We start from the raw sequence: 27,834 nt of genomic DNA, 5'->3' as shown, positions 1-27,834 counted from the left end.
CAAATGAATAAAAATATAAAATCAAATAATACATACATACATAGGGGGATAATTCAATGTTACAGTAGAATACAGATCTAGAGATTTAAAGGGGGCGAATGTTATTCTCTGTCTGTGTAAATTCTTCAATCATGTTTAACAAGTTTTTTGCTTTATTATTATCTTTATTATTATTATTATTATTATTATTATTATTATTGGCATTTCAAGGTATTTAAATTATTGTAAAAATGAGTTGTGAAAGGGTTTAAAAATTGGGTTTGATTTTTGAGTGTTTTGCTTTTTGGATTTAAAAAAATAAATAAAAAAGTATAATAATATTATTGATAAGGAAGTCATGGTGTGAGATATAATATTCATTATAAGACCAAAAAATAATATATTTTTCTGAAAATGCATTTAGATGAGGCCTGGGACTAGTTTCCCCAGTTAAACACTTTCAGTATTGAATCATGTATGATCTGCCCTCTGATTGGTTGGTGTGCTATAGTGGGCGTGGTCTGCCCCCGGGCTGACTGGAGCGTTGCGGTCGGACACAGACAGACAGACAGACGTTTCTCTGCGTCTGTCAGGGATGGTTGAGCTGATAAACTACTGGTAAGTTTTCCTTTAAACTATAACATATTTCATTACTAGCGCGTGTACTTTTGTTTATCATTATAATGAACTTTTTCCTGATTTATTTGACCATCATGTTTATTTGAAGCTGTAAACTTTTTTTGGTGTGTCCGCTCTTGTTTGTTTTTTCCCCTCTGATGCTCGTTGTTTGTTCTGACTCATAATTAGCTATAAATAATATTCATTGCATGCCGTCCGTGTGTGGTTGAAGAATCGCACGCGGGGGCTTTCCTTCTCTAATAATAACACGTGCATGATTGGCCACTAAGAAAAGAGCTCGTGCACACTCATCATGGGGAACACGCTGGGGGCGTGCACGTTATTGTTCCCCTCCTGAGATCATAAGAGGACTCTGATCCCCTCCTTCTCTGTTGTGTCTGTTACAGTTTGAAAGCACGACTGTATTTCCTCCAGTTTCCCTGTTTTAGAAGTGAGTTTCCTGCTAACAGTGTGAGGCCAGGCTGCAGCAGCCATGTCTGCACTGTGGACGTGTGCCTGTGCGGATGTTATGGTCCCTGTGTAAACGATCACATTATAACATCTACCAAAGTCTGCTCAGTCTGACCTCAGAACTCAATGTTGACCATATTTAGTGCCATTGAAAAGTAAGTGTGCAGTAAATGTATTACACAAACCCTCATAAGCTGCTAAAATATAGGGATACCTCGATACAACTTTTCCCACTTCCGATACGATGCCATCCATCCATCTTCATATCCGCTTATTCCCGTTTATCAGGGTGGCGGGGGTCTGCCGGTGCCAATTTCCGGCTCTCATAGGGCGCTGGGTGGGGGTACACCCTGGACAGGGGGCCAGTCCATCACAGGGCAACACAACACTCACTCACTCATTCACTCCTGTGGGCAATTTAGAGACTGTTTTTGGATGGTGGGAGGAAGCCGGAGTACCCGGAGGAAACCCACGGGGAGAACATGCAAACTCCACACAGAAAGGACCCAAGTGTCCACCCCAGGGCTTGAACCCAGGACCTTCTTGCTGTGAGGCGGACGTGCTAACCACTAATCCACTGTGCGCCCCGATACAATGCCGATATTGCAAACTTGCGTATTAGCTGATACCGATCTATTACGATATCAGCACGAATCATACATACTATTTTGGTCGTGGCTACGGGTACATTAAACGTATCCGTAGACCGCCACTCTATGGATATGCAGCACCCCTCATTGGCCAGTCTAGGTCACGTGATGGGCGCATCACGTGACCTAAAGTTCCACAATTTGTATTTTAGCTCATATTTATTTTTAGCTACCCCGCTAGCCTTTTTGTTTTAGCCCTAAAATTTTTGTCAGATATGTATTTTTAAAGGTGGAATTTTCCGTGTTAACACTAGAAGTCTCATTGATGGGTCATTTTATATTTATACCTATGGAGCCCACAGAAGGGTCACTTGAGCTGAAGGTTTTTAACTAACACCTTCTCCTAAGCTGCATACAGACACTTTTGTTATGGAAACAAGGCACCACAGGAGGGGGAGCCACTTTTTTTTCAGTTCTTGCTGAGGTTTATTGATGAGGAGTGTGTGACATGAGAAATATACAAAAGAACAACTGAGATTTGTTTTTTGTTTGCTTTTTATTAGGGATGCAACGATTCGCTCAACTCCCGATACGATTCGATTCACGATACGATTCTCACGATTTATTTTACAAAATGGGACTGTAGACAAATGATGACTGAAAAATATTCCTTTTTTTTTTTTGGGAATATACTGTATTATTTTCCTGTTATTTTTCATTGTCAAAAGAATCCCTTGATAAACTATTCAAAACAATGCAATTTAACTAAAAATAAATCTTGAATGATATAAATAAAGGAATAATACAAATGAAGAAGAAGCCTATTAATTTCAATTCTGGTTCTATAGTAAACAATGCAAAACTGCATAATAGTTATTTTTCTTTTTAAAAGTGCAACTGAAAATGTATTTTATGCCTTAACAATTGGACCTAAAAAAAAAAAAACAGTCATTTCACTGATTTACGTCAGATATTTGTTTGGACCAGCAGAGGGCAGTGGTAACCCAGTGGTTGGTTGGCATGCAGAAATTCTTGCAGTGAAGAAAAGATGCTATGCTAGCAGACAGAGCTAATAGAAAAACGGGACTTTTACAGATATTCACGTAATATTACAGATATTCTTTCGGTGCTAAAGGGATAAGGAATCATTTATGAACATGTTTAAGAGTAGAATGCGGCCAGAAAGAAAGTAGTAGCAGATTCCGCCCGCCGCCTACACTGCTGGACAAGAGAAGGGATAAATATATAGCGCCCTCTGCTGTTTAAAAAGGTACTGCGATTCAATTTTCAAAGTATCGATGTCAACCGTGATATCTATGAATCGATTTTTAACTGCCTTACGATTAATCGTTATATCCCTACTTTTTATGGTATGTTCTTTCTACATTTGCCACATGTGTATTTGTAGTAGTCAACATATCATACAGTGGCACAATTTTTCTTGCGTCGATGGTTGACCTGACACTTAGCCCTTTTCCCAGGACCAGGTGTGGGAGGTTGTTGCCGAAGCAGTTGCTCCTTGCATGCCTCCTTCGTACCCACATGAGAGTTAGCCAACTCTCTTGCAAGCTCCAACAGGAAGTCTATCCGTCTCTCCTGCCTCCCGGTGCATGTTTGATAAAGCACATTTGCATTCAGTGCTGCCATGTCAATCATTTTGTATAACACTACGACTGGCCATTGCCGTGTTCCTGTGCGCACACTGTACTCCCGCACCATCTGGTCCATCACATGTACGCCGCACTTTGTGGTGTTGTATTGGGTGATGGTGTTTGGCTTCCTTTTGGTGGTATCCTCAGTCTCAGCCATGCTGTGCATGCTGCTGAGAACGTAGACGGTCTTCTTCTGTTTGGGCGCATACACTGTCAGTGTGGCACCAGTGGTTGAAAATGCCTAATAAAGAAGATACATTGTTATTTTCACAGCACACACATTGACACACAGGTGTTGATGAAAAAAAGACCTGCAACATACCTGAGTGGTGAGTTGAATGCGGTCTGTTTGTCTAGAGGAATTTCCCTGCGAATCTTGTTAACTGTGCCAATGATAATGGTTTTTAGGCTAAGCAGTCGTTGTGCAAGTGACAGCAATGTAAAGAAATAGTCGGTGGTGACAGGTCGGCCCTTGTTCATGAATGGTTGCATCAGCCCCATGACTACACTCTCTGACAGTCTCCCCCCACTAGGACGACTGGGGTCCTTGCCAAGATATGGGAGGATATTGCACGTGTACTTGGATTTCAAGTCGCGAGCCACCCAAAATTTGATCCCAAACTTGTCAGGTTTTGTTGCAATGTACTGCAGGAAACAGCAGCGAGTCTTTGACGGGAAAAGCTGTTCTTCAATAGTGATGTGTCGACCAGGGTTGTAGGATGTGATGCAGTTGGTGACAAACAATCCCCACACATCGGAAATTGCAACAAACTTATCGGTCTCCGCTCGCTTGCCATCAAAGCGTAGGTGTCGAATGATATTTATAGAAATATCCTATAGCTTGCTATACGTTTGCAAAATTGCACCATTTCACACCTTTTCTGTGACCCTACATGACAATGTGAGAAATGGTCGAGTCCTCTGCTTGTTATACATGAACGATCCTCTGAAAACTCCCCTGTTTGCACGCCTCTTTTTGTGCCACAGTCAGCCAATTGAGCAACAAACAAGTAAAATCTGTATTACAGTTGATGATACTCATGTCCGATGTGTGAAGCAGTATTATAGTTAGAGTTCCTCTGCTTCCTACTCTTGTATTTTCTCTATTTACTTTTATTGTTGATAGATTTTTATTTAATTTACTTTTTTAACAACTGTAAAGTGTTTTTTAAATGTGCTTATGAATAAAATGTATTGTTATTATTGATAGTAAAGCAAGATTTTCGAGTGTGAAAAGCACAGTATGAGTTCTCACTTTGAGGTACACCATTCTCTAACCAGGTCCATGATTATTTTTATTGATATTATTTTACAAATTTGAAGGAAGTGCACAAGATGGACAGGCCGATAAGTGAAACAGCACTGTTTAGCTGATTGATCGCTGTTGAAAAGCCAGGAAAAACCTGATTTTTTTTTTTTTAGCTTGTGTACAGCAATAGCTTTAGCAGCTAACTCATCATTTCTACTTTGGAGACCTAATGCGGAAGTACTGAACCATAGTGAGAGTGTGAAAAGGCTTGTAAGGTGTGAAAAATTTCTTTCCACCTCCATGTTTTGAGTCAGTCTCTCTGATTCATCCAGCAATGGTCACAAATGAAAGGATGCTGATTGTCGGTGTCAGTTTGAGCTGAGGGTCTTTTGAGCCATTGCCAGGACTCAAGAGGGGGTCTGGAAGATCCCGGGACTTCTAGTGTTAAATATGTTAAAATGAAAAATATTATTTATCAAATGTGGGATTCGAGCCCACGTTAGCGAAATCCACGTTAGCGGTGAGTGCGGTGCCTTAGACCACTCAACTAAAATGTATCTATAGTCCGAGGGGCTATGGCTCCAGACACTTTCTACTATTTTGTAGGGGTGTTGAAAAAAATTGATTCAGCGATATATCGCGATATTACGTTGCGCGGTTCTCTGATTGATTCAAAATGCATGCATATATTTTATATTTTTTTTAAATAATTTCTTTATTGTTATGTTTTTTTTTTTTGCCTTTATTAACCAGGAAAGTCTTTTCCACTGCAGGAGAAATTGTAACTGCACAAAGAAGTGCGCTGGAACCTGGGCATATTGACCAGCTTGTTTTTTTTTAATAAAATCTAAAAAGAAAGTACTAACTTTCTGCATTTATTTGTTGTTCTAGGCATATACCTCAGTTATGTTACACTAAAGTCGAAGTTGGTTTAAAAGCCACAGGCAGATTGTATGTTATTTGCAATACACACCCCTAATCCCGGTCATTCAAAAATACTCTTTTCATTTAGGCTTTATGATTATTTTAAAATGTAATCTTTAAGACAAAATAATAATAAGGAGGAATCTATAGTTTAACAGTTGTTAGATTTAGCAAAGATAACATTCTCCTCAGATTACTTGGCCATGCACGTTCACTGCTCTACGCAGAACTTTCTTCCTGGGGTAGTTGACCCTAGTCGTCAACACCCAGCTGCTGCTACTCCCTCAGTTCCACATTGGATCTTTGAATCCAACAGTCACTGACTTGTAACAGGTCTGAGACACTGCCCATTTGTTCTTCCTGTGAGAAATGTAACAAACTAATGGCCACGCTGCTCTGAAGAGGAATGTGTGGCTTGAGAGTGGTTTAGTTAGTGTCGACCACTTTTTCCCTCTCAGCGTTTTTATGTGACATGCTCAGTCATTCCCGAGGTTATTCCAGCTGGATATATTTATACCCTCTGACTTCTTTAAAAGCTGTTCCCTTAGGAAACCAACAGGGGGTTAATAAGGCCTTCTAGGTGGTGAGAATGAGTTTGTTCTGTGTATTTCTGAGTTTTGGAACCATAATTTTTTTTGTAATTTGGTCCATTTGGTTTTTTTTGTTTTTTTTTGATTCCAAACTCAACTAGATCGAAATAATGCAGGATGCAGATTTATTTTTTCAAGAAATCGGTTGATAAGTTAACCCAAAAATAACCGTATTACCTTTGCAATTATCCTTCCATTCGTCTTCTGACCCACTCGCTCCTATTCAGGTTGCTGGTGCCCATCTTCAGCACTTTAGCAACTATTTGGAGAATATTAATTTGTATTACTTAATGTGCTCACACTCGTAAGAATCAGAATTTCCACTTAAAAAAATTCTGATAGTATTTACAATAAAGGCAGTCATGTTTGTGGGATTAAAGCAATGATTATTCAGAATAGTTTTTTAACTGGCTCAACAAAGCAAGGCAACAATATGTTGTAGAGATGAAGCGAAATTAAAATTCTCTTTTCCATCAGCTTTTGCCGATTTACTTGTGTCGCTATTTGGAGCCGATACTACTTTTGCTCCCTCAATTTACATCATAAAAATTACACAATGACGATAACAAATGTTGCAGGTCTCAATTTTTTATTGAAATGAACAAAGGTGAGGTAGAACGACAAGTAAAAAATATTTAACAAATATTAAAAACAGGTGTTGCAGAGCAAGAAAAAGTGAAAAAAAATATTTCTGCTCTGTGTAAATAATGCGGAACGGCGAAGGCAGCGGCCTGCATCGGCCAATGCAGATACATGTAATAAACGCAAAAAAAATGCTGACGTATCGGTCTATCACTAATCTACAGTATTCTACAATTGAATAAAATAAATAAAAGAACAAATGGGGGAGAAAATTTTTTTCAGAGAATCCGGAAATTTGAATCCGATATTTGTTTTCAGGCTAATATCGGGAAGATATCCATTATTGATATCGGCTCCTGACACCCCTACCTTATAGTCTGCTACATGTGGATCTATTATAGTGGGACGATATACAAAGTTCACCAGATGAGAGAATCTACGATACTCGGCTCACGATAATGATACAAGACGATATTTTTGGAAATGGGAAAAACATTTACAGTTTAGAAAAATAAGCATCACAAGTGAATATAAAGTAGGGAGGTTGGGAAGGTATCTGTCACCGCCCCCTTTTTCCCCTCTTTTTTGTTCTTTAAAGAATATGTCTGTGTAAAGTGTATATCATCAACATGGTGTATTGCTGGAGGATTTTTATAACAATCGTGAAGTGTTTCCTTCTCCTGGTATTTTTTAGTCAATCAGACCAGGCAGGTAAAACTGCACACATGCCGCACACTCTAAAAACACACACAATTCATATCTCCTGCTGCTCATACTGTGTAACACAGTCGGCCTAAGGGATTGTTTCACATCATTTTCTCAAACATGTGGTTTTGCAGGTGTTTGGCACAGCTTTCCAATGTCATGGCCAAAAAAATTGTAAATAAAGAGGAACCAGGTGGTATGTAATAGCAAAAGGTAGCTTAAATGGGCAAAATGTGGCAAACAATAGTGACAAAGGGCAAAAATGTGGAACAAAAAGAGGCCAATTGTTGGAAAAAAGGAAACAAGTGTTATTTATTGGGTAAAAAGTTAGCTTATTTGGATGAAAAGTGGCAAAAAAAAAAATTAAAGAAAGGACAAAATTCAGATAAAAGTGTCAAAAAGAAGTTGCAAAAATTGACTGGAATTTGACTGGGAGCCAATGAAGACATCATAGAATGAGGGTAATGTGGGCGGTTCTGGGTGCACTGGTCAAAAGTCTGTCAGCAGCATTTTGTTCAATCTGATGTCTGTTTAATTAAAACGAAGACATAAAGAGCCACATGTTGAGCATCACTGCCTCAATATTAATAAAAGCTTCTACATGGTGTCCGCTGATAATGTAGTGGTACTGGTCTGGACACAAAATGCCAGTGCTGAGATTTGGTCCCAGTCCACCCCTGTATATGCAAGTTAACATCCTATTTACAATTACCGGTACCATGGTTCAAAGTGTTGAAGATGTTTTCAAATAAATATTAATTTGATGAATTGGTTGAAGAAGATATTTGCCGTGCTGCTCATTCTTAGCCGCTTTCTCAGTAACCATAATGCTACATTTCTCTGAAACATCCACAGGACTCATTCCTTATGCCTGTTTGCCCTGTTATTGCACTTTGTCAAGTTTTAAGTCGATACATCTGTGAAACCAATCTGCTTATCTGGTCATTTCCAGTAAATCTAATGGAAAGCCTGCGTGTGTGTTTAATGTGTGTGCATCCTATTAAAATAGTGTTTTTGCCTCAATCAGCAGCTCTTTGTGCATCTCTTCTGTCTATTTATGGACCATCATCTGCCTACTCAGTTTAACAGGAAGGAAATGTTAAATTTGTGTCATTATTGTGATGATGGTTGTCGTTATAAAGGTCATAAGAGGGCACAGCTGTGGCTTTGGGCCAGGGATTGTCTGTTTTTTTTCTACCGTGTATGTTTTGTTTGTTGTCTGGTCTTTAAATGTAAAAATCCATGTGAATTTGTGCCCGTGTGTCCAACTGGAAAACCAAGATTTACTTTAGATGATGAAGTCTGATGGAGTTCTAAAGATTTCAAATAAAGGAAACAGAAAAAGTATTACACAGATTGAAAACTTTAGAGGGAACCGGAAAATTGTGGTCGAGCAGTCATTGTTGAGCTGCTGAGGCAGCACAGTGAGACGTGTTTTTCAAAGTGCTTCTTTTCATCAAGGGATCAAGTCTAAATCCTCAACACTGAGCTCTTTCATTGTGCATGTTTCACAGCCTGAGGTGTGTGTGTGTGTGTGTGTGTGTGTGCATGACACAAGTATTTGTGAACAAAAGCCATGAAGTGGATAGTGTAGTGTATATTGTGTAGTTGATGTTTGTGTGTCACACCATAGCGCTTAGCTTCTCATATGAGGAAATAGAAACACAGACAGAAAGACTGAAGCTGTCGCCTACGTCTTACCGTCTTATATCTTTCCTTCCATCTCCCACATGTTAGCTCCGGTCTATCTGAGCAGTGTGTTGCTGTGAAACACCTACTGGATAAATGACACACATTTAGAATATGGTAAGTTTTTAATCTTTTTTTTTTTTTTCCAACATTTTGATTTATTATTCCCATTACCTTCACCAAGGAGATACCAGTAATATTTTCACGGGCAATATTTTTCATTTGTTTGCATGTTAGCACCAGAGTTGGGATCCATTACATTTTTCTAGGGACGCTCAGATTATTCGGCCACCGAATACATTCGGCCGAATATTGCAAAAAAAAAGCCACATTCGGCCTTCAGTGTAGTGAGTTAAAAGCAAGGCCGAATAGTAGCGTGTGACGCAATCAAACAACGTTCAGTGATTTTGAGTCCGAAAAGTGTGTGCGCGTTGCTGCAGGAGCAGCAGCAGCAGCAGCTCCTCCTTTCCGCATACAAACACAACCAGACTCTTTCCTTTTCTCTTACCGCTCTCCGTCACCGCGCAAAAGTTGGAAGCCATCCTATTCCACAACCGAGTCCATTGTTAGCGCTGTGAGCCACAAATCCGTAAACATCTCCATCATTTCCTCCTCAGTTTACAAGCAATGTCAGGTCTCACTGCATAGACTGGTGTAGCATTAGCACGGCGTGCTAACAGCTGATGTGTGTAAACAATATCCGTGGCTCCAAGCAGTGACTCCCAACACGATCAGCAGCAGAAAAAGTAGTGCAGTTTGGGCGTCCAGTAGTGCAGTTTATATATATATATATATATATATATATATATATATATATATATATATATATATATATATATATATATATATATATATATTAAACAGCAGTGTTGTTTTAGCTGGTAGATAGTTGGAGAGGGAGGAGCTCACATTCTAGGAGGCGTGTTAGGTGACGTCACCTACCAACGTGGGCAAAATCCAACTGTTCCGTTTATAGTTGACTTTTTACAAAATGTGGAATAACAAAGGAGGAAGGAAACTTTTTCAACTCTGTCCTTCTGAATGAGGCTAAAGGGGTGTATATCACTGTAACAGAACCATTATAAAGTGATTTTTTTTTCATCATACCTCCCCTTTAATGCACTTTAGTTTTTTTTGGAATGCATGTTTTGTTTTATTTGAAGGCCTAATATAAATGAAAAACTTGGTTGTGCTTTTTTTGAAAAGCAAAGACTACTGGAATATTTAAAAAATGTCAGAATATTTACGTTCTTTAAAAAACATGTCTAAAAGTGTATTCAAGGCCAACGATTCTCAACTGGTAGGTCGGGACCCAAAAATGGGTTGCGGACCTGTACTGGGTGGGTCGCGGACAGCTAGTCAAAAATAAATAAATACTCAATATGCCTTTTATTTTTAAAGAAACTTTTCTTTTGTGTAAGAACACCACGTCCACATGGAGTGAGTTCATTGAGGCCAGACTCATGTAAAGAGAATAACACACTGCTGTGGTATTACATTATCAGTCCCATTTATACTCACTTAAGGAGTGTAACCGGTTTGACTGGCACAGTGACACTGTGACACTTTTGATTCACTTTTTTAAATCATTGATGGATTCAGATTTACATTCTTACATTTCTAGACACGTGCTTGCACTTCCTTTGCATTGTTTGTATTTAATATAAAGTCCATCTGACAGCCTATCTAAGCATGTTAATACTACCTTTGCATCTTTATTGACTGGCATCTTTACTGCCAGTTTAAAGTATTTATCTATATATGTTTATAGTATTAATCATAATATTTATATAAAGAAAACTATGTAATGCTTATTATTATTAATAACTACTAGTACAGTGCCCGTCGGAAGTGTGTATTCCTATAGTGGGAGTAGCTTAAGTAGAGTTGTCATTGTCATGGCCAAATGAGTATGTGTTTGAAAGTGGGATGTACAAAGAGGTGTACATACTCTGCACTCTGTAGTGTTATAAAGGGGTTTATTTGCAAGTGCAAAGTGAAATAGTGTGTGCAATTTCCCTGGTTTAATGGGCATGAAAAATGTCATTATGGGTATTTTTGTATCTTTCTGTTGTGTTTTTGTGCATTTTTTGTGTAATCATTGTTTTTTGTTGCAATTGTAGAGTGATTCTGGAGTCATTTTGTGTATTTTTTGTACTAATATTAAGTTTTGTGTTTTGTGAGTCATTTTCATATTTTTGTTGTCGTTTGGTGTATTTTTCTGGAATGTATGTTTTTTTAGTCATTTTATGTGTTTTTGGAGCCTTTTTGTATATTTTTGTGCCTTTTTGTGTTCTTTTTGTATAAATATTGTTTAGTTTTTTTGTATTATTCTACTCTTTCAGTATATTTTTCATTATAAATACCTAATGTGTGGTGAAGGCGTGTTTTGATGCACGCATACACGCAGGCTATGAGGAAGCCGTTGACAAAGTTTCAGGTCGAGCAGACACGTGTCGGGAGATATTCGCTCCACAAACACACATGCGCACACACACACAGACCTTTTTTGCTTTTATAGGTAGATAGGATGTACCATAAAGACACACCTACATATTACTGTAAATGTTTGGCAAGCCTGTGTGTGCATGTGTGATTTTACACACTGCTGTCATAAATCAGGCAACTGAAACAAAAAAAACTAAGATTGAGAGGTTCCCTGTTCTGCTCTTGAATCATCCACATGACGTGTCTAAAGGTTCACATCCTGTTCTTATTAACTTTCTAATTGCAGTACATGATCCCACAATGTGTGCAAAACATAACTAATGAAGCCCTGTGAGGTAACACAAGCAGAATGTGCAGCAAGCAGCCAACAGGTACAACACTGCATCTTTTATTTAACATTTACTCTGTTTCCAATTGTTGCTTCTAACTTGTCATAAATGAATCAAAGGTTTACAATAAAGTATTGTGAAAATCTATCCCCCACAGTTCCAGAGCCAGAGCTCTACCGCAGCGTCCAGGCTGTGCTGCCCACAAAGACGGCTACTCACCCGGGCTTGAATTGTGACAACCAAGGTAGAGTTTAAAGAGAGAAAAACAAATCTAGGCTATTGTTAGGAAAATTCCTTTTTGTTTCTTTTGCTCAGGATTTACATTTCATTCAGTAATTATCATATGAAATAACTTAAAGGTGATGTATAATGACTAAAGAACACAAAATACCAACTGTTTCAGTGTTTTTTTTCAGGACACACTGTATGTTCATGTAGATTTGTTGGTTTTTAGGCTGGGCTACCGGACTCAAAACGCCTCTCACTTTGTTGTTGTTGTTGTTGTTGTTAGAGACGCTTGGAGCCCTTTTTTTTTTTTTTTAAATGATGCCCGGGGGCCCACCCCCCATTTCCGATAATTTCCAAATTTATGGGAACATAGTCATGTGATATATCGTTCCAAAGGTAATTCAACGTAGATTACGATTATGCCTCACACAGTTTGATTAGGGGCCCGGGTGCTCACCCCCCCTTTTTTTCGGCAATTTCCATTAAAGTTGTTTTCTCATTTATTTGTGAGTCAAATATTGAGACAGTTGGTGGTACCGAATCATTGACACATAACAATATATGAATGGGGCCCATTACTCCGTATGTAAAGGCTCCATTTTTTTACTCGGTGAAACCGAGTCATTTGGCTGAAGTCTCAGGAATGTGGTACGTGCTATTTGGCGTGGAGACGTTCCATGGGCCCGGCCGTAGTTCATCCAAACTTGTTTCTTAACAATTTCAGATTTTGATAGTGCTTCGAGATGACTATTGTTGTGATTTGTGGTATATGAATAAAGTGAAATGAGTGCTGTGTGTGTGTCTGTGTGTAGGAATGCTGAGATGGATTCTTCACAAGAAGGTTCAAAACAACCCAATCAGCAGCTTATCTCTGGTTTGGGTTGTGGTAAAAGAGCTTGAGAAGGTACTCTCATCTTTGCTACAAATGCTTGGTTTTGGTTGTTTACACACATGCCTTAACTGAGAGACATTCTCAACAAGATTCCTTGAATTGTTATCTTCACAGGCTGAACGATGGGACTCGCGCAGTGATATAATCCCTTTGCTTCACACCCTGATGTATGCCATCTATCAAGTATGTTAAGCCAGTCTAATATAAACAGTATTGTAAATAGTTTTCTGTGTACTTTGTTATTATTCTGTGGATTGTCTGTGGGTAAATCATCCTCTACATTCAGAATAAATTACATTCCCTTTCTTTCATATGGACATCACAATTACATTTAGGTTACCCAGATGTATAGTTTTGAGTGTGTTGGCACATATGCTAAATTACAACACCTGTCCACAGGAGGCTTTTTTTTAAAAAGGTTAAAAAATAACAGAAATCATAAGAAAGTAAGGAGGAAATATGCACTGCACAAAACATTACAAAAAGAAAAGCAATATTCAAAGTTATATACAGTCATCAGTTATAGGGCAGAGGCAACACAGGCCAACCAGGTAAAACTATTAATGTGAACACTTGTTTTGAGTCCATTGTTGAAAGCATTGTCACTAGTCTCCTATTTTAGATGTGTGGGTAGAGAGTTGATTGTACCAACCAGGTTACCCCAACGGTTACCTGAATGCTCAGGACAATTATGCTTTGTTCTGGTTTTTTGTAAGTTTAACATTTATTGGTTGATTGGCAAAAAAAAAAAATACAAAAATACCCCCTCAAACCTTTTGGAACAGTGACTTCATACTGATTCCGAGGGGTTATATTCACTCCAAGGGGTTATCCTGACTCCGAGGTGCGTGTTAAGTTGCGTTCACACTGAATGTGACTTCAGCGACTTTGGCGATGTGATTAATTCAACTTTATTTGTATAGCGCAAATTACAACAAAGTCATCTCAATGCGCTTATCAAAATATAAAATTCATAATAAGAAAGCGAAAACCCAACAAGATCCACATGAACAAGCATTTAGTGATAGTGGGAAGAAACAACTCCCTTTTAACAGGAAGAAATCTCCAGCAGAACCAGGTTCAGAGGTGGCAGCCATCTGCTTCTACTGGTTGGGGTTAGTGGACAGAAGACCAACAGAACAGGATAGAGAGATAGAACATCAGTGTCTCAGACTAGTTGAGCCGTGAACTACAGATCAGGAACTGCCATCATCAACTTCACAACACCTGGAACAGAGAAGACGAAGAAGGGCGAGGAGAAGGCACTGACTGCAGAAAAACATGACAGTATTATCAAGTCAGCCTGCCTTGGCCTTGTGCCTCACTCCCAGTGGCCTAGTCAACACTTCTTATAAAAGTGGAAAATCTCTTTTCATTTATTGGTAAGCTAACAGTGACTCCAAGGTCTGTAAATGTGACCGTTCACAGACGAGCCCATGTCTGCTCTAGTGGTTAGGGTATGTTATAATTCAGTCCTGTTTATGCAGACAGTAAATCCTAACCAGCTACATCAGAATTGGAATCTCTTCCCGTTTATTGAACCAGAAAATGCGACAGTTTACAGACGAGCCCATGTTCGCTCTACATTCAATGTAAATGACGTGACTCACACGATTCCAGCGACTCAGTCGCGCAATCTAATTCGCTGGAAGTCGCTCTTTTCAAGCGACTTCGAGTGACGCTGTGTCGCGACATCCATCCGGCAATGAGTTTCTGCCCACGTCACTCCCCTAGTCGTCACGTCACCGTGGGTAGATTTTCTATAATCGCAGCAGTTAGTGGATGTGAATATTCTGTGTCAGTAAGGGATTTTACCTACAATCACAGAAACAACTTTCTACAGAGGGCTCGCTGTCACCAGATTCAGTATCCAATAAAGTTGTCCACTGTTGACTAGAGCTGTGGAGGGAATGTCATACTGTTACACTGTGGTGCCGAACAGGAGGAAGAATTGTGTTTAAATTCTTCGTGCAAACATTGATCAGGAAGTGGATAGAGAAATAGAATAGATATAATCTAAGGAGGATGGTGAGCGTGTTTTTTTTTTTTTCTCAAATATGAGGAACAGCACTTCAATAAATACTGTGTGCAGTCCTTTTCAATACTGGAGTGTTTTCCTCATTCCTCATACTTTCCTGTAACCGTGGTGTGTTTTTCACTTTTCAGACAGCCTACCTTCCAGATGAGCTTTACAAGCGAATTTACGAGTTCTGCAAAAAACTCCTGACGTTCCCACATCCCTACTGCAGTGTCGGCCTCAGCTACACAAAAAAAATAAAAACAGAGCACTTTACTCCAGGTATTATTGCTATAATTTTTCACTAAAATATATAATTGGTGATTTAATCCACAATGCACTTAAATTTCATTATTCGTAATGCAAGACTTCTTGCAGCCGTATTCTTTTAGCTTTGCATTGATGATTAGTTTTGCTTTAGTTAAAAATAATAATGTATTATTGTATTACTGAACATCAGTTTGATTTACAGGTCTAATGTATCAAAGGATGATCACTGCTGAGCAAGGTTTAAATAATGTGCACTACCCCTTTCGGGAAAGGTGAGTTGATTGTGCACAAAAGTTCTTATTTCCTGATATTACTTCTATTTGTATTACGTGCTTCGTTCTGACTTCTACATTACTGTCTGCAGGGTGTTTGTCTTAGCTGACCTAGAGGTGTTCTCTGAGAGTTTGATGCATGTCCTTTTGGATGATTTGAATGCACATACTACAGCTTCAATTGGATATCTGAGTCCTCTCGATCACATGCGCAATATAGTTCTGCACTCCATACAGGCTGCTTTGGGACCAGAGCAGTGCAATGGGCTGAAACTGGCTCAGGCCCTAAAGGTGCGTGCTGAGTTTGACATGTTTACAGTATTGCTTTGAACTTATCTGTGTTTTTTACACTAAACTATTGTAATTTATTAGTGAGGATGTTTAATTTACTCCAAGAAATTATAAGTCTTAGTGCTTATAATGCAGTGCTTTAAAAAAAAAAAAATAAAAATAAATAATTCTCTACAGTTAGTTTTTGATCATGTTTGTTTTGTTATACGGTGGCAAATACAGAGCAGCCAGCTCAGATATTTTTATACTGCATTTTCTTTTAACTCGATTTATATTTGAGAAAATAAAGTTTAGAATGTTTTTTGTTTGATGGTGTGTGCTGGTAAAGAATAATAAATAAAAAAATAAAAATGTTATTGTAATCATTTCAGACGACCCCGTTTTAATTCCAAACGACCCCATATGGTGTCACGACCCCGAGGTTGAAAAGATAGAGATAAAGATAGTCTTCATTAGTCTCACAAAGGGGACATTTGCACAGTTTCAGTAGTAGATAAATAAAATAAAATAAAACAGCATAATAAAAAATAGAAGATATATACACACGTTAGCCTGTACACAGTACAGAGAACACGTAAATTTTTTAGCACCGTTATTTTTCTTTGGATTGTCTTTTAATTGACCTTATGTTGCTTTCTTACATTGTTGGTTTCATTTGTAGAATCTATGCACAACAAAAACACGTGTATGCACTCGCATGTGTGTGTGTGTATGTTTCTGCACAGGACATGGCTCAAGACATTGAGCCATTCTATCAGGAAGTAATGGGGATGTTGGAGCGGAGTGCAGCGGGGGGCTGCAAAGGGGAGACTGCTACGCTGAGGGGTCGTCTCCACCAGCTGTACAATAAGATTGTCACAGACACAGAATCAGGTCGGTATACTGTAAAATACAGCTGTGGCACACAGGTTTTTAAATATAAGCTGTTGACGCAGGCGTTTCACAGTGACTTTCATTTATGTTGTATTGAAAGACTCTTCGTCAAAACATTTTCTATCATAAACTGAACTGTACTCCAAACATTAAAATTCACGTTTATTGAGGTGCAATAAAATACATACAGTGGAAATAAAAAGTCTACACACCCCGGTTCAAATGCCAGGTTTTTGTGATGTAAAAAAATGACACCAAGATAAATAATTTCACAACTTTTTTTCACCTTTAATGTGACCTATAACCTGTACAATGCAATTAAAAAACAAATTGAAACATTTAAAAGGGAAAAATAAAATGTAAAAAACTTAAGATAACCTGGTTGCATAAACATGCACACCCTTAAATACTATGTTGTTGTAGCACCTTTGGCTTTTATTACAGCACTCAGTCTTTTTGGGTAAGAGTCTATCAGTGTGGCACATCTTAATGAGGCAATATTTGCCCACTTTTCTTTACAAAACAGCTCCAAATCTGACAGATTGCGAGGGCATCTCCTGTGCACAGCCCTCCTCAGATCACCCCACAGATGTTCAATTAGATTCAGGTCTTGACTCTGGCTTGGCCATTCCAAAACCTCAATCTTATTCTGGTGAAGCCATTCTTTTGTTGTTTTGGCTGTGTGCTTAGGGTCATTGTCGTGTTGAAAGATAAAGTTCATCTTCAGCTTTCTAACAGAAGCCTGAAGGTTTTGTGCCAACACTGCCTGGTATTTGGAACTGTTCATAATTCCCTCCACCCTGACTAAGGCCCCAGTCCCAGCCGAAGAAAAACAGCCCCAAAGCATGATGCTGCCACCACCATGCTTCACTCTAGGTATGGTGTTCTTTTGGTGATGAGCAGTATTGTTTTTGCGCCAAATATAACTTTTGGAATTATGGCCAAAAAGTTCAACCTTGGTTTCATCAGACCATAACACATTTTCCCGCATGCGTTTGGGAGACTTGGATGTTTTTCTTCATAAGATAAGGCGTCCATCTTGCCACCCTACCCCACAGTCTAGACATATGAAGAAGACGGTAGATTGTTGTCACATGTACTACACAACTGTACTTGCCAGAAATTTCTGCAGCTTCTTCAGTGTTGCTGTCAGCCTCTTGGCAGCCTCACTGACCAGTTATCTTCTCGTCTTGTCATCCATTTTGGACGGACGCCCTGTTCTTGATAAACTCACTGTTGTGCCGTATTTTCTCCACTTGATGATGACTGTCTTCACTGTGTTCCATGTTATATTCAATTCCTTGGAAATTATTTTGTAACCTTCATCTGACTGATATCTTTGAACAATGAGATCCCTCTGATGCTTTGAAAGCTCTCTGTGGACCATGGCTTGTGCTGGAAGATGTGGCTACAAAATGTCAGGAAAAGCCTACTTGAACAGCTGAACTTTATTTGGGTTAATCAGAGACACTATAAATGGTGACAGGTGTGTGCTGACTTCAATTTAACATGAGTTTGAATGTAATTGGTAAAATCCAAACACAGCCCCGTCCCCACTTATAAGAGGGTGTGCACACTTGTGCAACCTCATTCTCTCAGTTTTTTATTTTTACTTCAGGTTTCAGTTTGTTTTTCAATTGCATTGTACAAGTTATAGGTCACATTAAAAGTGGATTATTTATTTATCTTGGTGTCATTTTTTTACATCACAAAAACCTGGCATTTGAACAGGGGTGTGTAGACTTTTTATCCAAAGTTATGTTGTGATCAATTTAAAGGAGCTACCAGGCAATCAAACCTTAGTATAGAATGTGTGTGTTTGCAAATGCCTGCTTCTATGTGTTTGCCTTATGATTAGCTGGAGAGAAAATAGACACACTCTAGGACTAGAAAGCATCTCATTGTCCCTCTCGGGTTCTATCACATTCATTGTTTACACTGTCAGTAATGAGCATGTTTAGTTAATTCATTTCAGTGAAATATTGACACTTGACATTATGCCTGCAGTTAAGATCAGGTGACTCTGGAGGTTTAGTATTGTGGACACTGCCCCAAATATGGTGTTGATCCATCGGATGAATTTGATCTAGCTTGGTCCCAAAGTGTAGATAGAGAGGAAGTTGTGTGGGGTTTTGTTTTTGATCTCATTATGAAACATCTTATTTCTTCTTTTGATTCATGCTCCATGTGTTATTCAGAGCCATTGTGTGGTGGAGCCCTCAGTGACTGCCCTCTTCCTAACCCTGAGATGAGTGTCCACCTGTGGACTGAGGATCTGGATATCTGTGAGTCACCCACCTAATGCTTTGGGATATAGATCTAGTAAATTACTTCTAGTCAGCTGAAGCTGGAAAACTGTTATTATTACTTGGAAAGACTGATCTTAAAGTTGATGTTTTTGTCTTAGCCTGCATAGTTAAACATACATAGTCATAAATATATACGGTACATTTTAGATTTTGTAGGAATAATACTACATAAATACTCTTAAATGAAGGGATCATGTTCTGGTTTATTTACTGTATAAAAAGACACCTTGTCTATAGTAATAATGATTAGTTTGATTGTCAGAAAAAGAATCTCATGGAGCAAAGCTGTACATTTTATAAACTAATTAGCTTTATTACATATTCAGAACACCAAGTTAATAATTATTCCTTAAAGCTGCACTACTTTATTCTTGAACCATGTCAGAGGGGCGTGGCTGAATTCGAACCATAAACCCCATCCCCCACTCTGATAATCCCTCCCAGTCTCCTATTCTCACGGAAGTGCCCGAAATCGCGCACGAGGGCTGAACGTGCACTACCGGTAAAACACGTCGAAAAGATGTACACAAAATATAGGAAAATGGAACATTAGATTACCTGCCTAGAAGGAAAACAGCCACTTGCGTGTCAAAATTTAGTCCAAGACTGAAAACAAGTTCGCACAGTGCACGCGCGTCACTATATATCGCAGCAGCCAATGAGGAGGCTCCTTCATGGGCTCTGCTCATCCCTCCTTTCTCTAAATCATGTGATTGGTGCTGGAGGGGGTGATCTCCAAGATTTTGTCTTTCTGGGTTTTATTAACTAAAATAATTAATTATAAGGCACAGACAGCACGCAGACATACCATTTTTTCAGAAATGACTACTTTTACGATTTAATATATGATGCCCATAAGAATCTTTTTTTTAATTACAGAAAATAATTTTTGTACCCCAGCTTTAAGTCAAAGTAATTTCCCTTAAATACATGTTGATTGCCCATCTTTAAATGTCCGCAGGGCGAGAGCTGGCCAAGTGGTTACATCCCAGTTCTTTTTCGGAGGAGGAGGACTTTATGCTGGGTGAATCACCAACCAATCAGATCCCATCTGACCTCACGCGTTACTCTGTGACATCCATCGACAGTGGTATCGAAAGGGACATCCCCCCCTGCTCAGATCCCTCACCATCGCCCACATCTGCCCTGGACACTCCCAGCATGTGTGCATCATGGGAGGAAAATAAAACGTAAATGTAACAGTTTAATGGTTTTATGTTTTTGAATGGTTTATTTTTATTTCCTCAAAAAATAATTTTGAAGGAGTATATTTCCTTACAAGCATTTAAAATAGACTATTTGAAATAATGTGTATGAATTACTTTGAATAAAGACATTTTTGTCACTTTCTTCATGTGTTTTGCACCTCTCTCAGAGAAGAAGTATCAAAAAGGCTGTTGCGATGTGGAGGCATCAAGCTGAAACCATCCGTACAGCACAGCATGGTCCTGATGCAGGATTCTTTCAGGGACCAAGTGTACCAAGGTGGAAGTGGAGGAAGGAGAGAGATACCTCTGCAGAGGCGCACAGGAAGCGGCGTAATGCAGATAACCTCCAAACAGCAGAGATACTTCACTGCTAAGATAGTTGCCGTGGGGGATGACAGAGTACTGGGCAAACTGGCCAAGGCGTATTACTTCTTAAGGTGAGTGATTTACTACATTTAATGCCTGAATGAATCTCTCATTTTCATTACTGTATTTCATTGCAAAATAATGCTTAAAAAATAATTGCTTCAGCCAAGATAACATGTTGAACAGTCAATAAAAATTGTCAATTATAATTTAACTGGGGAACCATGTTACAGTGCTATGTACAGTTCTACACATATGTAGTTAACAATTATTAAAATATGTTTCAGATCAAACTTTCCCACATTTTACCATTAAAAGAAAAAAATAAAATCATGGGGTATACTGACACAAAAATCACAGATGTCTACACCAAAAATATTAAAATCCATATTTTCAATTATTAATGCTGCATTCACACCAAATGCGTATTCTGCAGCAACGAACGCATCTGCCGCACGAAACATACCCCAGGGTCCGCAGGATCAAAAAATGTCCCTATTTGCATCAAATGCACATCTGAAGCGAAGCCCCGCCCACCAGCGACACATCCAACTCGGTTAGTTTCACTGCCTGCTGAAGCGAGGAGCTGCGCTCCTTTTTCTCATCTCACAAACATAAACCACCAGTGAAAAAAGCCAGTGTGATTAGCGGCTAATGCTATCCTAGCTCAGTGCTGACTTTCAAAGATGAAAACTACAGAGAGAACTTTTACCTGCTACTACCACCTCCTCGCTGATTCTTCCTAGTCTGGTCCCGGTTATAAAGGCCGTGTCATACAGCTCCAGGTGGTCACACACAGCTTCTACTTCATAGTTGAATATGTGAACAGACCGGAGTCCGTGTTGACGGCCTGACGTCATCGTCAACAAAGACTCTGATTGGCTTTCGTCATGCGAAACATTCGCAGGAGTTCAATATTTTCAACTCTTGCGAATATACGTAAAATAGGGAGCGCGCTAATGCACTTGACGTGTATAATTCGATACCCTAGTGTGCTGTAGCCAAACTCACCAGAATAAAAGTGAACGTCCATGTCAGTGCGTGCATGTGGCAGAACCACGAGTCTAATAACTTAGACACTCCAAAGTGGAGCGTGATATTAGAACATGTTTGATGGATTTCAAGTGGGAACCCCGGGCTATGAAAAAAAGCCTGTTTAAAAAAAAATGAACTTTGTCAAAAGGGAAAAAAATGCCACAAGCGTCTGTTAACATTGTCATGCACGATAATGCTCACCGCCAGGATTACTCAGAACTGTCTCACCACCAACAACGTCACAGCATGATTTTTTCTTCATAGAATAAAAAACATGAGATGTCAAAACTGGTGTCATGTGCCCTTTAAATTGACTTTTAAATGCCTTCTTAAGTGCTTTGTATGTAATCCTGCTAACAGACAAACAAATAAACAGTAATTACTCCTCCTTGGTGGAGGAAATTACTCGTAAAACAAATATAACTCAATATATTCTTGAGTGTATTTTGTATTTTGAATAGGTTCCTTTCAGCAACTGTAACCTGAGCCTAAGCATTGGGACTTCCTTTACCTGCTACTATTCTTTTTCCATAGTTTATGGTTTTGTCGTCTCAAGTTTCCTTTGCAACGTTTGCTTTGTTTGCTGATTACAGCCCCAGACCAATGAGAATTCACATTTAACTCACAACTTTTGCACTTGTTTCATTTTCTTTCACGAGTAAAGGATTTAATGCTTTGCATCCCGAACATGGATGCAACTGAAGTCTCCTGAGAGTATTTTTGTAACGCATGACGATACCACACTGTAGGGATGTCCCGATACAACTTTTTCACTTCCGATATGATACCGATATTGCAGCTTTGGGTATTGGCCGATGTCGATAATGATCCGATACGATATCAGCACGAATCATACATACTTTTATATACTTAATTTATAGTGTGGAATGTTAAAAAAAGGCTTGATCAAGTGATGTTACTCAAACAGAGAACAATAGTCAGCAACAGTAGGTTACTTTGTTGGAGTTTGATCCACAGTCATCTATGGAATGAAGTGCCGGAGTGGAAAATTTTATATGAGCATTTCATAAAACTTGTGTAAAGTTTATTCGATGCTGGACAACACAAACTTCTTTGCTGACATTTTGAAAGCCACTTAGTTTTTTTAAAACTCAATGTATTAGTAACATATTCACAATATGACACTCAAAACTCTTTGGTTTACTTTGACAGGAAAAAGGAAGCACGGAGGCTTTGTCTTACATTGAAAGTCAACCTCCAGTTTTATTACATACCTGTTTGTAGTTCTCCATCTCACATTCCCTCTGTAAAGGTAAGGCACTTTCCTTTTGTTAACATGGTATTATTAGTTATTATATGCATGACTTTCAACTCAAGAAGATGTTAGAAGTTAACTTGTGGTATAAAAAAAAATTCTGCCCGTGATTTGGCCGAAAAGAAATGTTTGTTCTCACCCTGGGACCCACATTTTGCCACAGTCATAAAATCGTATTTAAAAAATAGCTTATATATAAAGTTTTTTTCTTTCAAAATAAAAGACAAGCCCATTAAGTATTTATTTATTTTTGACTAGCTGTTTTCAACCCACCCAGTACAGGTCCGCGACCCACTTTTGGGTCCTGACCCACCAGTGTAGAATCACTGCTATAGATGAGTGTATTTAAGAGTGGAAATGTTAAAGATTTACTATTTACCCAAGAGTTTTACCAAGTTTATTTTCTGTTCCCTCTTTGCAGGAAAACGTTGACCTCTGTGAGAAGGTTCCCTGCACTGTTGGTTCCTACCTGAGTATTGTGGACCCCTGGTACAACTGTAACATCAAGAGTTTGGGTGCTATGATTCCCAAACTAGCAAAGGTGCTACGATCTACCTCAACATACCTTTTAATTGTATTATTTTTATTTTATTTTTGAACAAGAGTTCCTTTTATTTGAGGATTTATCAGTGTAAATATGTAGGAATGCTAACCCATAACTTTTATTTTTATTTTTAGCTTGGATATCTTATCTGACATTGTGAGCCAGACAGTGTCATTTAATAACTCTATTAACCTGCAAGACAGCAAAGCTCAAATAGTGTAATAACATTGCCATGTCGTGAAATGAAAAATGAATTACAATTGCTGTGAATGTCACACACAAACTCAGGAAAAATGTCAATGTTATTTTGAAGTAGGAATTAAACATAAAAAATTGGAACATCGTTATTTTGAATTAGGCCATATTTTATTGTGGTATTTTTCTATCATGAAAATGTGATGGAGTTTGTACAAACACTGGTAAACGTGTTAATCTTGTTGTGTTTCCTATAGCAACAAGTGACCCCTGGACGGCAAACGGACCCCTTCATCTCTGATATCATTTCCTACTATGTTCGTTGTGGTCAGCAGCCAGTCTTTTTCACCATTTACTCTGCAAAGGTACTTTTTTAATGATATAAATGGCCTCCTATGTGTAGAGATCCACAGCGTGGTTTGTTCATGTCTTTAAAAGGTGTTTGTTTTGTCTCAGATCACATTCACCAACACTACAAAAGGAACTGCTGAAGACGTGTTCCTCACACATCTGGAAGTAGACTTTCCTGAGTTCAGACAGATTTCAGCGACAGGTAGAGGTAAAGTGCTCCACACACACACACACACACACACACCTAATGTGTCAGATAGCCTAACGCTAGGCTTGTCCCTAAAAATCAGGCATTATTTAACCACGTCTTCACTTCTCTAACAGACAAACAGAAGAGGTCCGTAGGTGAGATTGGTGGAGCTGCTCTCTCAATAAATTACAAGAGGGTGAGTTCTTTTAATGGTCATTTGTACGTAATGTTGGATTGTTTTTCCCTTCAGATTCCAACATGATGACTGCCTCTGTCCTTCATTTTTATTGTTCTTAGGCGTGTCCTGATCCGATATCGATATCGGTTCGTTATTAGCCTGAAAATAAATATCGGACATCGGATTCAAATTTCCAGATTTTTCGATTTTTTAATTTATTTTATTTTTTATTTTATTTAATTGTAGAATACTGTAGATATTATGTTAACCATTATTGGTTCATAATAAATGGGTCAGTTTTTCTCATACCTACTGTTCCTGACTATTGTTCTCTGTTTGAGTAACATCACTTGATCAGGCCTTTTCGATCATTCCACACTACAAAATAAGTAATTATTATTTATTTTTTATTAAAGAAAAGAGAGAAAGAGAGAAAAAAATAAATTATGTGTGATTCATGCTGATATCGGTATCGACCGATCTTTTATGAGAATAAATGTAGAGTCGTGTTACTGTTCCCACAGGTCAGCACTGTGTGTGTGGACCATAAACAGTAGATCTGTGGTTCTCAGACGTGTTTGGCTCAAGTACCCCCTTTCTCTTATTTCTGAATCCAAGTTCTCCCTTTGTCCGACTACAGCATTTTGCTTCCTTGTTCTCTTCCCAAGAATTTCTGGCGACCCCAAAGACATTTTTTTTCTAGAATTATAGTTTTTGATCATGTGACTGCATTTTATTTTGAACTACATTTATATTTCACAAAGTGGAAGTATAGAAATAGTGGTTTAAGATTGTTTTTTTTTTTGTTGTTTTTTTTAAAGAAAGAATAATAATTGGAAAAAAAATTTTAGGCGACCCCATGGGGTCCCATCAAGGTTAAAAAATACTGATTTAGCCCCTGAATAGATTTATTTCTATAGTTTTTATCATTTTCCCCCCTCTCTCTCTCTCTCTCTCTCTCTTTCTCTCTCTCTCTCTTTCTCTCTCTCTCTCTCTCTCTCTCTCTCTCTCTCACTCTCTCTCTCTCTCTCTCTCACCCCCTGTAGTGCCATTGCGTACCCCCATTTGAGAAACATTGCAGTAGACTTTAGGATGTCATGTTCATAATAATCATATATATTAGCTAGTCAGTCTACCCCAGGGCAGATGTGGCTACAATAGTAGCTTACCACCACTAAGTGTGGAGTGAAAGAAGAATCCCTTAATTCTGTAAAGCGTATTTGAGTGTCCAAAAAAGCGCTATATAAAATTGATGTATTATTATTACTGGCATAAACTGTCAGTCGAGCAGTGGAACTTTGAATTTTTGCACTTTTTGTGTGTGTGTGTGTGTTTTTTTTTAGGTGACATTTGGGTGCCGAGACCCAGACAGGGGCTTTTCTGTGAGGACTTCAGGCTTACAGATTCATGCAGTTCCTGTCAGTGACACTGAAGGTTCAGTATTTTTGTCACAACTTATTATTTATTTTTTCTCGTTTGACACTGCACTTATTTGGTTCTCCTTTTTTTTTTTTGTGTAGATCTAAACTGTTTGACTCTGATTCTGAACGAAACCAATGCGAAGACGAAAACCAGTTTTGTGGTGAGTTGAGTGATGTCAACAAATGCTTAAACACATTTGATGAACTATGGTTACAAACACCAAAGGTCCAAAAGAAATACAATTTGTATGCAAATAAATGCCTTTATGCCTTTTTTTTTTTTTTTTTTTTTTTACTATTCAGGAGTCCAAAATTCTGACGACAAACATTAACATTCGGAGTTATGAGGGTCGACCTTTTACAGTTACTCTGGACAGAGACAGTCGTCAGATTTACAAAAACGTGCTCAGGTAAGAGAAAAAAAAAGTTTTTATGTGTTTTTAAAAAAAAAAAACATTTTATACCTGATGATTACTGAGCCCCTAAATAGACACAGATATTTTTTTTTAATTGCGTGTTCACGTAAAGTGCGCGTGGAACCTACACGTGAGCGTGTGAAATTAATACTTCAACGCTTTAAAGTTCTAAGGGAGCACGTAATAGTTTTAAGTGCGCAAAGTCCTTTAGGCAATGCATTTTTAGGCCGGGCTACTGGACTTAAAATGCCACTCACTTTGTTGTTGTTGTTGTTGTGTAAACTAGTTAAAATCACTACTCTTCTGTTATTCGTGAACGGATCAGGCTGAAATTTGGTAGGTATAACCTATGGATGCGTACACATTGACGCTATTTTTCAAATGACTACACTTCCGTTAATGCTTGTTGAATCGGGCTGTAATTTGACATGGATTTTCTATGAGCGGATGTCAAAATCCGCTCAGAGACCTTTTTGAAAAGGGTGCCCCCCCCCCCCCTTAAAATGGTGTATGGGGCCCGTGGGCCCACCCCCCTTTTCCGGTAATTTCTAAATTTATCGGAACATAGTCGTGTAATGTATCGTTTCAAAGGCAATTCAACGTAGATTAAGATTTTACATTGCACAATTTCATTTGTTTTTCTCTGTGGAATCGAGTCATTTCACTGAATTCTCGGGAACATGGTACGTGCTATTCGGCGCAGAGACGTTCCGCGGGCCCCGCCATAGTTCATCAGAACTTGTTTTGTTAGTTTCATCCTCGTTTTTAGTCAACCAAAGCAAAACATACAGTTACTCCCTATAATGTTATCTTTCATTTGTAAGTTTTGTCCACATTTCATCATAATTTTTGTGATAATGCCTTTATTTCCTTTTGGTCGTTTTTTTCATCAGGTGAATAAGTGTTTTGGACAAAAACTTCAAAATAAATATTATTTTCAGATACAAACACTGGCCACATTCTATTCTAAACTTGAATCCGGTGATGTTTGTTCCGTAGCATTGAGATCTCCCCCTGCATGGATCCAGGATACTGCCTTCAGAAAGCCATGAGGACCAAACTCAATCTGCACAGCAATGAAAGTGGACTGAGCAAATACATGAGCCAAGGACTCCAGCTACCAATCAACACTTTTTCTGGCATTATCAGTTAGAATTGAGAGACATTTAAAACAATGTGTTCATCAATGCTTCATTTGCACAAATTGTTATTGTCTTTTTTAAAGAGATGATTTATATAATACCTGAAAAAACAAAAAAAAAACTGCATTATATCGGAATCAAAAATGCTTGTCCTGAAGCTATTTTCTGTTGGCTGATCATTTTAAGGGACTCTGGTTTGCATTTCTGATGAAAAAAGCCTCAGGCTAATATACAATATTTATTATTAGGAAAATATAAAGGTCATTTGCGCCAATCCATTAAAATGCTAAAATTGTTGCTGCTTGCAAAAGCAGAGAGATCAGCATTAGGTAGAAGCAGTGAGCAGAGGGATCAGGCATAAGAAGGCTTTAGGGCTATTCATAATTGCAGCAGTGGTCATGTTGTATTTAAATTTTAAGGTGTCCAAGTGATTGAAACACTGACAGTTCCCTTCATTGTAGTGTTTAAAAAAAAAAAAAACTCACTCCAACTTCACAGCATTAAGGCTCAATCAGTGTACATTTTTTACAACGA

The 27,834-nt window shown here is 38.4% G+C and overlaps 1 protein-coding gene across 4 annotated transcripts; it reads left to right on the top strand.

Annotated features, from left to right (window-relative positions):
• Nucleotides 1-516: 516 nt before the first annotated feature.
• On the top strand, nt 517-27,834 carry pik3r6 (phosphoinositide-3-kinase regulatory subunit 6). Of its 4 annotated transcripts, XM_028460502.1 has the most exons (22): nt 541-597; nt 9,098-9,166; nt 11,784-11,868; nt 11,984-12,070; nt 12,867-12,958; nt 13,061-13,129; nt 15,113-15,245; nt 15,436-15,505; nt 15,598-15,796; nt 16,522-16,669; nt 18,868-18,954; nt 19,940-20,168; nt 20,354-20,623; nt 22,761-22,860; nt 23,285-23,404; nt 23,860-23,967; nt 24,059-24,161; nt 24,278-24,339; nt 25,665-25,755; nt 25,842-25,903; nt 26,046-26,152; nt 27,158-27,834. In XM_028460502.1, the coding sequence occupies exons 3-22, from the start codon at nt 11,847-11,849 to the stop codon at nt 27,309-27,311; spliced, it is 2,313 nt and encodes a 770-aa protein (XP_028316303.1). In that variant the 5' UTR covers nt 541-597; nt 9,098-9,166; nt 11,784-11,846; the 3' UTR covers nt 27,312-27,834. The 4 variants fall into 4 exon arrangements, with proteins under 4 accessions (XP_028316313.1, XP_028316296.1, XP_028316303.1 ...); XM_028460512.1 differs by lacking the exon at nt 9,098-9,166 and having other exon boundaries at nt 517-597; nt 24,059-24,155; XM_028460495.1 differs by lacking the exon at nt 9,098-9,166 and having other exon boundaries at nt 517-597.

This window comes from Gouania willdenowi, chromosome 1 (assembly GCF_900634775.1).
Source record: "Gouania willdenowi chromosome 1, fGouWil2.1, whole genome shotgun sequence".
Classification (NCBI taxonomy): domain Eukaryota; kingdom Metazoa; phylum Chordata; class Actinopteri; order Blenniiformes; family Gobiesocidae; genus Gouania; species Gouania willdenowi.
This window is presented reverse-complemented; position numbering and strand designations above follow the sequence as displayed.

What these genes read in the sequence shown, in the direction of transcription:
- pik3r6 (XM_028460495.1), top strand. Translation starts at nt 11,847, where the DNA reads ATGTGCAGCAAGCAGCCAACAG. An exon ending in TCACCATTTACTCTGCAAAG is followed by an intron (nt 23,968 to 24,058) that starts GTACTTTTTTAA and finishes GTTTTGTCTCAG; the next exon opens with ATCACATTCACCAACACTAC. An exon ending in TCCTGTCAGTGACACTGAAG is followed by an intron (nt 25,756 to 25,841) that starts GTTCAGTATTTT and finishes TTTTTTGTGTAG; the next exon opens with ATCTAAACTGTTTGACTCTG.